This window comes from Elephantulus edwardii, unplaced genomic scaffold, assembly GCF_000299155.1.
Source record: "Elephantulus edwardii isolate Elephantulus edwardi_28Jun2011 unplaced genomic scaffold, EleEdw1.0 scaffold00217, whole genome shotgun sequence".
Taxonomy (NCBI): Eukaryota; Metazoa; Chordata; class Mammalia; order Macroscelidea; family Macroscelididae; genus Elephantulus; species Elephantulus edwardii.
The window spans coordinates 4,663,459-4,676,247 of NW_006399967.1; the positions used below are offsets into that span (position 1 = coordinate 4,663,459).

At 41.3% G+C, this 12,789-nt stretch overlaps 1 protein-coding gene across 1 annotated transcript in view; it reads left to right on the forward strand.

Annotated features, from left to right (window-relative positions):
- The window catches only part of THEG (theg spermatid protein), a 68,291-nt gene that overhangs the window by 4,023 nt on the left and 51,479 nt on the right, over positions 1 to 12,789 (forward strand). Inside the window, exons 5-6 of the mRNA XM_006898030.1 lie at positions 260 to 329; positions 10,219 to 10,336. Of these exons, the coding sequence (XP_006898092.1) occupies positions 260 to 329; positions 10,219 to 10,336 (188 nt within the window). The remainder of the gene's footprint in view (positions 1 to 259; positions 330 to 10,218; positions 10,337 to 12,789) is intronic.

Genomic DNA, 12,789 nt, shown 5'->3' on the forward strand with positions numbered 1-12,789 from the left:
ACTCCCACCATGGACCACACTCCCTCCAGGGACCACACTCCCACCATGGACCACACTCCCTCCATGGACCATACTTCCGTCACGACCCTCATGTCCTCCAGGGACTCCACTTTCACCACCAGCTCTTCCTCCCATGTAGATCCTGCTTCCATCTTTCGCAGGACCTCCCACTAAGCTATGGGTGCGCTCTCTGAGGTGGAGATTGTGTAAGTTCAGGTTACTGGCTCTAGAGTGACTGGTTGTTTCCCATTATGCATAGAGATATCTGCCCGCGTGGAAGAACTGGCTCGGCCTAAGAGGTTCTACTCAGAGTATTACAACAACAACAGGTAGGGGTGTAAGACACTCTGAGCAATCACAGGAAACTTGTAAGTCTGAGGCAGCTGGACCCATGGACCACATTTGTTTGTGGGCAGGTTGGTAGTCCCCCACCTGGACATACTTGCTGTAATGGTGGGAGGAGGAAGAGTATTTGCAGCATCTGAACCTTCCCAAGTCAAAGAGATGATGAGACAATGCCTGCCTAGAGCTAATGCCTACATGCTTCCACCTTGCAACCTTCTTATCAGTTCCTGCATATTCTACTTTGCTTGGTTTGATAATCTGTATATTGATGACACAGAACTCAGAAACCATGCCTAGAGGGAAGTGCTTATTACAGAACAATGTATAGTTCAAGATCAAGACCAATGGGACCCACCCCAGGGCCATGATCAGGAAGCATGTGGACAAGCTCCCTTCTCCAGGACAGGGCAGCTCTCTCAGCTCCTCTCAGCTGTCCAGGACTCTTTGTGGTCCTGTCACTAGTAAGTGGCTCTACTATTAGTCCCTTTCTGGGCCCCTCACTCTCCAGTGTCACAGCCCTGACCCCATGGGCAGCTCTTGTAGGAGGCTCTGTTGTTTATCCTCCTTCCTTCTGTCTGAAACTTCTGTGGGGTTGGCTGCTCAGATCTACAGTTCTGGTCACTTTCAAAGCATGTCCCTCCCACCATGACTGTGAACTGGCCAATCTCCTCTCTGCTGGCCACAGACACTTTATTTGCATGGAAGCCTGTTATCTCATCTGCACAGTCAGTCCCTGCGAGATGCAGACCAATCATGGGGCCAACTGTAGCTGAAGACCAGCCAGAAAATACAGGTACACTTGGGAGGCATTGTGGTTTAATCCAGACCACCTCATAAAGGAAAGATTGCAATAGAGCAGATGAAAATTATCTCACACAGTACTCTGTGACAGCATCATGAAAACGTTTGAAATAATGTAAAAATTTTAAAAACATGGTAGAGAGGCACAAAGAGAGCGCATGCTATTGGAACAATGGCACCATGGACTTGCTTGTCAGAGTTGCCACAGATCTTGAGTTTCTGCAAATGCAGCACCGAGGAAAAACAGTAATGCAAATTGCACGAAAGCCAGGTATGCCTGGATTGCAACGCCAGGGGCTTCCAGGAACCACCACCAGCCTGAATGAAAGCTGCAGCCCTGCTGGGCACAAAATCGGGGCACAGCGAACGCCTCCTGACTCGGGGGTGGGGGTGAGGAATCTCTCAGCTGTTTCCCCACAGAGCCAAGGCTGTAGCCACAGAAATGTCACCATGCACACCAAGTGCAAGACACGTGTGAGTGTCAAATGAACAGAAAGCCCCAAGCCTGAGGCAGTTTGTGTCACTACCATGACAACTCTGTTCTGTTGGCCCCACAGAGCTGGCAACTATAAGGTGCATTTTTTATGTACACTTATGATATATTCCTATTGCTTAGAATTTTCTTGCTTTTTGAAAATGAACTTTAGAGTTTTTTTGGGCACAAACTTTATGACATTTAAAGGAAAATCTAACTGGGATAAATGAACCAATATCTACCCAGTTCTCCCCTCTCCAAATTACTGAGGAGCAATGATGTCAGTTTGAGGACTAACGTGCATCTGAGTGAGACCATGGTTTTTCAAGTCACTTGCTAAGCATCTACAAGCTAGACAATAAATAAGGATGACAGAAGAAGAATTGATGCCTTTGAGCTGTGGTGTTGGAGAAGAGTACTGAACATTTCATGGACGGCCAAGAGAACAAACAGATATGTCTTGGAGAAAGTACAAAGTGCTCCTTGGAGGCAAAGATGATAAAGCTTTGTCTCATGTACTTTGGACATGTTGTTAGGAGATAGAATTCCTTGGAGAGGGATAGATTCTTTGCTTGGGAAGATGGAGGTTCATTGGGTGAGAGAAAGACCTTCAAACAGGTGGATTGACATAGTGACTGCATCAATGGACTTGAGTGTGTCGGAGATGACAAGGATGACACAGGATAGGATAGGGTTCGGATCTGTTGTTCACGATGTTGCTATGAGTTATAATCAACTCAATGACACCTAACAACAACAACAACAACAACAACAACAACCACCACCACCTAGTTATAAATAATTTTCACCTCAGAGATGTGGACAGGAATGTTCTTTGTTGCATTCTCATCTATCTGTATGCACAATATCTTTGCATTTTAATAAGGAATTGTGGTGTTTGAGAACAATCTAAGCTGCACTTCAACAACCTAAAATCTGCGAACCAATAACACACATAGCCTGCTTGAACAGCTACAACTGAGGACACAGACAAGAAGGACCACAGACCCACTGCTGCCCAGCTGGTAGCCTTCATAATTACATCCCAACTTCAGAGACCTTCCGTGTGCACAGAGACCACTTTGTGGTCAGGAGCTGCCAAGCTCACTCCAATCCTCTAGCACCCTCACAATCTCTGCTGTGCTGAAGTCCGCTGTTGGAGCCACCGGGAAAGTTTGTTTTATTGAGGATCTTATTCTGTTTTTCTAACCCTTCACCTTTCTAAATATGGTGTCCTTTCCTAAGGACTGGTCCCTCCTAACAATATGCTCAGAGTGTGTGAGATGAAGTCTCCCCATTCTTGCTTCTAAGGAACACTTCAACTTCACTTCCTCCAAGGCAGACTTGTTTGTTCTTTTGGCAGTCCATGGGATAGTCTCACAAACACCACAGCTCAGTGGCACTGATCCTTTGGTCTTCCTTGTACGTTGTCCAACTTTCACATGCATATGTTGTTTAGTTTTTAAGTGCCATCGAGTCTAGTATGAGTCATGGTGACCCTATGAATGAAAAATCTGAACTCTGTTCTATCCAGCACCATCCTCACACTTCCTGACACACAAGAGCCCATTGCAACAGTCACTGCATCAATTCACCTGGTTGAGGGTCTTCCTCTCCTTTGCCAGCCCTCCACCCTTCACAACAGCATGTCCTTCTCTAAGGAATAGCCAGCCCATCCTAGCAACATGCCCAAAGTTTGTGAGTTGAAGCCTCATCATTCTTGCCTCCAGAAAGCACTCTGGTTGCACCCTCTCTAAGACATAATCTGTTTGATCGCTTGGCCGTCCATGGGATGTTCATTGCTATTCTCCAACACCACAGCTCAAAGGCATCAATTCTTCTACCATTCCTATTTATTGTCCAGCTCTCAGAAGCATATCAAGTGATTGAAAAGAGCATGGCCTGAATCAGACACATTTTAGTCCTCAAACTGACATCATTACTCCTCAATAATTTAGAAGGGTTCCCAACTGCAGATTTTCCCAGTGTGATGCATCTCCTTATTTCTTGACTGCTGGTACCAAGGGTGCTATTTGAAGATCCAAGGAAGATGAAACTGTAGACAGTTTCAGTCTCCTCTCTATCCATCATGCTGTTGCCTATTGTCCCAGTAATAAGAATCTTTGTTTTCTTGACATTGAGGTGCATTCCATAATCTTCTGCAACAAGTGCTCCAAGTCCTCCTCACTTTCAGCAAGCAAAGTTGTGTCATAGGCCAGCACATATGAGTCTACCTGCAATCCTGACATCATACACCTTTCACAGAGTCCAGCTTCTCATATAATTTGTTCAACAGACAGATTGAATATGTATGAAAAGAGAATACAACCCTGACACACTCCCTTCTCAATTTTAAACCACGCATATGAAGCAATGAAAAATACTCTTGGGCTTTAAAGTGAAATATTTGGTTATTAGCATTTTAAATAGGTCTTTGATGGCAGATTTGCCCAATATAAATCTCGTTCTCTCTTGACTGCTGTTACCAAGGGTGTTGCTTGTGAATCTTGATAAAATGAAATCCTTGACAACTTTAATATTTTCTCTACTTATCATGATGCTGCCTCTTGATTAGATGGTGAGAAATTTTGTTTTCTTGATGTTGAAATATAACCCACACTAAACATCATCTTTGGTCTTCTTCAGTCAAGGTTTCAAGCCATCTTCACTTTAAGCAAGCAAGAGATGTTCAAGTGAACAGACCCCTAGAACTCATAAAATGAACTTTTGCTTTTGAATCTGAGCCCTTATTTTAGGAGGCATGAACCACTCTTACTAGTTTCATGTGGCAGCCATGGGGCACACACTGGGCCTTTTGGGTCCAAATCCTCATACAAGCTCCTGCACTTTGGGGTGGAAAGGGCCTGGAAGGAGCTGCCCCCACAGTGGAGGGTGGGGAGGGGCAGATCATGGAGACAGCCATTTATTTGCTCATGGAAATGGAGAGAGTTTGGAAAATGGGCAGCTTTGTCACTGAAAATTCTCAGGGCCCTTCTCTTAGAGGTCTGTTTATAAACCCTTTTTTGGCAGTGCTTTCAAAATCCCCACAATCCTGGGGTCTTTCTTATCACCAGAAACAGAAAAGAACTGAGAGAGAGAAATCACACATCCAAACAGAGAGAGAGAGAAACAGAAACACAGATACTCAGAAACAGTCATAGGCACATATAGACTGAAACACACAGACACACATAGAAACACTCAGGAACACTCACACTCACACACACACACACACACACACACACACAGATGGCATGTTTACAGAGACACACAGGAAAACATGCACATAGACACAGACACACAGAGATGACATACATAAGACACACACATACAAGCAGAAATGTACATACACAGACATGTACACAGAAAACATACACAGATAGATCCAGGCATACACACAGAGACACACAAAAGCACAGAGATGACACACACAATACACAGAAACATAGAGATACTCACAGAAACAGAGACACATAGAAACACACACACACACACAAACATACACACCCAGAGACACATAGAAATAGACACATACTCACACAGAGGCACACGGAGAAAGACACATAAAGAGGAAAGCGCACTGTATGGGGACCACCAGGTCTGACTTTTACCACCTTTACAAAGGGGTACTGTCCCCATCAACAACTCAAAACCAATTCCTATGAAGTCGAACGTGCCCTCCATGTTCCCACATCTTTTTCTACTCATCCCAACACCAATCTTAACTTCTTTAGTGGGTCCAAAATTTTATGTGATAGCTCACAGACCACACAGAACCATATTAGGGAAAAAGTAAAAAAACGCAGTATAACAAGGACTCAAACTAAGGCTGTCTGAAGGCCGCGAGGAGGCGAGCTCTGTGCAATACTGTGGTGGGCCATCTTTCAACTTCCTCTGTGAGAAAAATCCTGCTGAAGATAATTTTCAAAATGGCCAGAGAAGTACACTGAGGCCACATGGGAGTGGGGTAATTCTGCCAGCTGGCTGTGCTCGCACAGGGTGGTTCCCACAGTATTTATGTTTACAATATATCTTAACATTATAACATAGAAGAAATGTCATTATCCATCAAATATATCCAAATAAACACAATTTAATACACTTCATCCCCAAATTTTATCATTTGATCTCGAGTATCATTTCTGTTGACACGGCCATATTTTCCAACTATTAAGCCTTCTTTGTTTCCAACTTTTGCGTTCTGATCACTGATTATTATGCACATTCAATCAATTTCAGACTGCAAAAATTAGTAGAAAGCACACCACTCTTCTTCAGCTTATTTGCAGCACAGCAGATCTTGTGATTGTTCAAAATAGCCAACACTAGTCCATCTCAGCTCACTAATGCCTCGGATCTCAATCTTCACACATTTAATTTCTGTTTTTCATAAGTACAGTTTTCCTAGATTGATACTTTGTACATTCCATGTTCCAGTTCTATTATTGATGGCTATTTGCAGTTACTTCTCTGAGTCTTGCCACAAAAGCAAATAAAGGACCTTCATTGGGCAAAAGCTTTAGTCTGTCCCCATTATTCTTGTAGACTCTACTTTGAAGGGCAGCTCTTCCTCAGTGGCGTTTTGGGTGACTTCTTGCCTGAGGTACTCATCCTCCAGTACTATAGCCAAAAATATACTTCCATTACCTATGGTTTTTGAAGGCTTGTTATTTTGTAAATGGACACCTAGTGCTTCTTAGTCAATGTTAATCTGGAAACTTTGCTGAAACCTGTCCCTTTTGGGTGACCCTCCTGGTATTTGAAATACTGGTAGCAACTTTCAGCATCACAGCAACACACAAGGCACCACAGTAAACTAGACTGATCCAGATTGACTGATGTGTGGTGACTCTTTTAATAGTCCATGGTATTTTTCAGTATTTTTCACCCACTCTATGATTCAAAGGCATTCATTCTCGTTCAGTGTTGTGTATTTCGTTGTCCAACTTCCACATGCATATGAAACAATTTAAAATATCATGGCTTTGGCCCTTAAAATTACACCCTTGCTTCTTTAATACATTAAGGAGATCTTTGGCAGCAAATTGCCCAAATCAATACATCCTTTGCTTTCTTGATTACAGCTTGTACAGGTATTGATTGTTGATTCATGTAAAATGAAATCCTTGACAAGCTCAATTTTTCTTCATCTGTCATGTTGTTACCTGTTGATCCAGTCGTGAGGATTTCTGTTTTCTTTATTCTAAGGTGGGATCCATGTTGGAGGCTGCACTCCTTTGCTCTTCACCAAATTATTCAAGTCCTGTTCATTTTCAGAAAGCAAGGCCCTGTCATCAAATGTTGTTTATTAGTCTTCTTTCAAGCCTAATACCACATTCTTCATATTGTTCAACTTCCCAGATTGTTTTTTTATCATACAGATTAAAATACATATGGTGAAAGAGTACAACTCTGATGTATACCTTTCTTGATTTTAAACCGTGTAGTATATACCCTTGTTTTGTTTAAAGAACTGTTTCTTGATTCATGTATAATTAAGTGTTCTGGAATGCCCATTCTTCTCAATGTCATCCATAATTTATTATTAATCACATAGTTGAATGTGTTTGCATTCAATAGGACACAAGTAAACCTCCTTTTGTTGTTCTCTGCTTTCAGCCAAGATCTATTTGACTTCAACAATAACGTCCTCTGAGACATGACCTTTTATGAATTCAGCTTAAGTTTCTGGCAGGTCCTTGTTGATGTACTGCACTGCTGATTTATTGTAATCTTCAGCAATATTGTGCTTATTATATTGTTTGATAATTTCCACATTCTGTTGATCCTCTATTTTTTTAAAAATGAGAACAAATCTGTATCTCTTTCAGTAGGTTGATATTTGTCTTCCAAAACTTTATGATGTAGGTAAGTGAATACATCCAGAGCTGTACCTGTCTGTTGAACACCTCAGTTCTATCAATTACATGAAACTTGTTTCTGCCAATGCTTTCAGTGTAGCTAAGACCCCTTCCTTCAGTACCATTGTTCCTTGGCTGTATGCTACTTTCCGAAATGGTCCTATATCGACCAACACTTTTTGGTACAGTGACTTTGTGTATTTCTTCCATCTTACTTTTATACTTCTTGCATTATTCAATATATTATCTATATAATCCTTCAGTATTGCAACTCAAAGCTTAAATTTTTCCTTTAGTTCTTTCAGATGAAAAAGGCTGAGTGTCTTCCTCCTGTTTTTGAATCTTTTCTTGTTTCGAATGATGTGTATCTTCTTGAGCTACTCTTTTAAATCTCCTGTCTACTCTCTATATTTTTTCCCTTTGCTTTAACTTCTCTACATTGAAGAACAAGTTTCAGAATCTCTTCTGACATCCACTTTGATTTCTTTTTCTTCCCTTTTTAATGACCATCTGCTCTCTTCACGGATAATGTTCTTTATATCATCCCACAAATGGTTTGATCTTCAGTGATTAGTGTTCGATTCATGAAGTATATTTTTAAAATCGTTTCTAGGTTCAGGGAGGATAAACTAAAAGTTGTATTTTGATTCTTGTGGACTTGTTTTAAGTTTTCTCAGGTTCAATTTGAAATGAGGTCGTATTCATATTAACAAAGACCATTTTTAGACCAATCCTGAAATATAATGTGAGCAACAGGATAATATCAATACATATACAAGGAAGACTTGTTAATACCACTATCATTCAAATATATGCACCAACAACCAGAGCCAAAGAGGAGGAAATAGAAGATTTCTACCGAATTTTGCAGTCAGAAATTGATCGGATGTACAACCAAGATGCATTAATAATAGTGGTTGACTGGAATGCAAAAGCTGGAAATAAGAAAGGATCAATATTTGGAAAATATGGTCTTGGAGAAAGAAATGAGGTTGCAGACAGGATGATAGAATTTTGTATCATCAATGGTATATTCACTCCAAATACCTTTTATAAGAAACACAAACCACACATGACATGTACCTCGCTTGATGGTCTACATAAGAATCAGATTGATTACACCTGTGGAAAGAATCATTTGTGGAGAAGCTCTATATCCACTGTGAAAACTAGGCCAGGTGCTGATTGAGGAACAGACCATCAACTACTCATATGCAAAGAAAATGCAATCAAATCCATAAGAACCAAAATTTGACCTTGAGCTTATTTCACTGGAATTTAAAAACTATCTCAGGAATAGGTTTAAGGGCTTTGGCACTAATGAACGAAGATGTGATTAAAGAGTGAGGGAGGATATCTAGAACATTATCCATGACAAATGCAAAATGTCATTAAAAAGACAGAAAAGGAAGAAAACATGGAGGTGTATGTCAGAAGAGTTTCTGAATAATGAATGACAGCTCCAAAAAGCCAAAGCAAAGAAATAAGGAAGTTAAGGAGTTGAACAGAAAATTTCAAAGGACAGTTTGGCAAGACAAAGAAGATTATTGCAATGGAATGTACAAAGAGCTGGAGTTAGAAAATCAGAAGGGATGAACTCGCTCAGCATTTCTTAAGCTGAAGGAACTGAGGAACAAATTCAAGCCTCGAGTTACAATACTTGCTATGCAAAGAATGTTGAATGACTCAGGAAGCATCAAAAGAAGATGGAAGGAATACACAGAGCCACTATAGCAAACAGAACTGACTGACACAGAAGACATTCATGACACAACATGATGAGGAAGTCAAGTTACTCTGAAGGAATTGGCAAAAAACAAGGCCCCAGTAATTGATGGCATATGAGTTGGCATATTTGAACAAACACATACTACCATGTATGTGCTTACCAAAGTACAGTCCACCCTATGAGACCCTTGGGAACTCTTGCAAACAAGTGTAAGGGTATTGTTACAGTTGTTTTCTCAGGAATTACTTCTGCTTCTGGTACTCAGAGCTGCATCCCTTGACTTGGGACTACAGCATCTGGCAAGAAGAAAACAATTTCATGTAATGTAGTGAAAAATTGTATAGTAGCATCAGCATCTTCCCCTACAGTGTCTTCTCCAGACATCCCTGAGAAATATAAGGATCTGGCCAATGGTGAGTCCTTTAGCACCTCTCATATTAAGTGTGAACACACACTCTTGAATGTGTGTGAGCCAGCCCTTCATAACCTTATCCCTCTGTGATTTATATAACAAATGTTTCAATTGCCCATTCCAATTATTTATCAGACAATTACTCTGAGGGTGGTAGACAACATGGTGTGTCCATTTAATATGCTGTTTCTGCACCCTGTGGGCTGTAAAGTGTGTTCCTTTGTCTGAGGAAATATAACTTGGAGGATCAAACTGGTACAATATTTTTGTTCCAGTCCTTTAATCATGTTTTTGGCATTTGCACCAGTTACAGGATATGCAAAGCACAGTCTAACGTAAGTATCTATTCCTGTGAGGACCTATTTGTAGCCACATGGTGCCACTGGAGTCATATAATCGACTTACCAACTATATAATCCTTCTTGATGTTGGGGGAACAGAAAGGCCTTCATTGAGTCACCCAGACTCCATATTGAATCACACACAGATTCACAGAACAAGCATGCATACACAGAAACACACACAGGTGCACACACAGAAACAGACACACATCTGCTTGGCTGAGCAGGTGGTCTAAAATGTGCATGTCTCTTAGGACCACACCCATCTGGCCAATCGGTCGGTCCACCTTGGAATTCCAAGCATCTAATCGCTTGAGGGAACTGGCTGCTCCTAAGATCCGGAATAACATCTGGAATATAAGCATGTCTGAGGTAAGACCCTTGCTCTTCTGCAGACCTCGCCCCACTTCCTCTTGGGAGGCCACAGCCGCACCAAAACGCCAGCTGGGGAAGGGGCTGTTCAGCATGCCTGACTTGACAAATGTGGCTGTCACATGTTCTTTAAAATTTGGGATTTAATACTACTGTTGCATTGAAAAACAAGGAACTCATGCAATATTATTCAAAATGGGTGACCCTGGAGGACATTATGCTGAGTGAAATAGCACAGTCACAAAAGGACAAATACTGCATGGTGCCACTGTTGTAAAATGAGGCTGACATCAGAGTGGGGGTAAGTCTGAGAAAAAATGGATAAATTATGTTTACTGCATTGAAGCCGATAAGGGAGAGAACAGTTTAAAAAGAATATATTTTAGAGCATTATGATTATCATAAGAGTTTGGAATGAGGTTTGCAGAGTGGAGTATACTCAGGGTGAGGATGGGAGGGAGTGGGAGGGACTGTATACCAATGAGGGAGTTCTTCTTTTGCTTTTAAAGAAGAGTGAACTGGGGGTGGAGGTAGGGTGGGCAGGGGAAAAAGTTAAACAATGAATGAATGAATGGAATTCCACAATCTCTGTAAATGTTCATTGAAATTAATAATAATTTTTTAAAAGTTAAAAAAAACCCCAAAAAACCAAACCTTGGGATTTTTCTGAACAGCAAACGGTCAGGTTTCTCCAGCAACTATCTCTTGGGGTCTGTCTGCTGTCCTCTACCCATGCTTGGCCATTCTGCCTCATTTTCATAATTTTTATATTTGATGACATAAACAGACCCATAGAACAGGATTGCAGTGTGCTATGATTTTAATATAAAAGATGGCATACTTTTCTTGATTTGTTCCTGGACTTTAAAATTTTTTTTTTAATTTTATTGCTTTTTTGTGCGTGTACCATCAAATCAAATCTGACTGGTACAGGCGGAGATTGTCCCTCCTTCTCCAGTACAGCATCTGGTGGATTCGAACCACATACCTCTCGGATTGCAGTGCAGCTTCTTGCCACTAGGCCACCTGGACTTTTTTAAAACAAAACAAAACACAGTGATCCATGTAGTTTCATCTAGAAAGTGTATTTTGACTGCTGCCTTGTGTTTCATCCTGAGTGCGCTGAGATTATCCAGAGCCTGGGTGATGGGCATATAGTGCTTGTCAGAGTCTGCCATAGCAGCCGCTGTGCTCACATCTGGGCTCAGCGGAGATCGGGGCAATCAGGTGTGTTGAAGGTGGCTGGCCCCACTAACTTCCTGGGGAGGGACAGAGAGCCACTCATGACTGATTATCTCTCTGGTGTTGTTTTCCAGTTCTGACACGAGCCATCTCCCACAGCTCTCTACTTTTCTGCAGGGTTTGATAATCTCTTGCAACGGCTGCATAGAACTCAGATGATACTCAGAATTTTGGGGTTTGTTAGAGAAGCAATAGGTTTTAATTGTTATTAGGTCTGTTGAGTAGAGTACAATCCATAACCACTCTGTAGATGACAGATCCGGACCCTGTCCTATCCTGTGCCATCCTCACAATTCCTGACACATAAGAGCCCATTGCAGCAGTCACTGTGTCAGTCCACCTGGTTAAGAGTCTTCCTTTCCTTTGCCAATCCTCCACCTTTCCCACCATGATGCCCTTCTCCAAGGAATAGCCCCTCCTAGCAACATGTCCTCATCATTCTTGCCTCCAAAGAGCATTCCAGCTGCATCCTCTCCAAGACATATCTGTTTGTTCTCTTGGCTGTTCATGGGATGTTCAGTGCTCTTCTCCAACACCACAGCTCAAAAGCGTCAATTCTTTTAATGTCATTTTTATTTGTCGTAAAGCTCTATACATAGCAAGAGATCAAAAAGACACACTTTAGTCCTCAAACTGACATCCTTGCTCCTCAATAATTTGGAGATTTCCCTGACTGTAGACCTTTCCAGTGCAATACTTTGCTTGATTTCCTGACTGCTGGTACCAAGGGTGTCGACTGTGAATGCAAGTAGGATGAACTTGCTAACAGTTTCAATCTTCTCTCCATCTGTCATGCTATTCAGTGGTAAGAATCTCTGTTTTCTTGATGTTGAGATGCAATCTGTATTAATCGCTGTATTCTTTGATTTTATGCAACAAATGCTTTAAGTCCTTCTCACTTTCAGCAAGCAAAGTTGAATCATCCGCACAAGGAAGGTTTGATGAGTCTTCCTCAAATCTTGATGCCACATTTTTCTTCATAGACTCCATCTTCTCAAATAATTTGCTTAGCAAACAGATTGAATAGGTATGGAGAGAGAATACAATCCTGGCACACTCTCTTCTTAATTTTAAACCATGTAGTAATGTCTATCTGTGTTTCATTGACTATGCAAAGGCATTTGGCTGTGTAGATCATAACAAACTGTGGCTGACTCTGAGAAGAATGGGAATCCCAGAACACTTGATAGTTCTAATGCGAAACTTATACT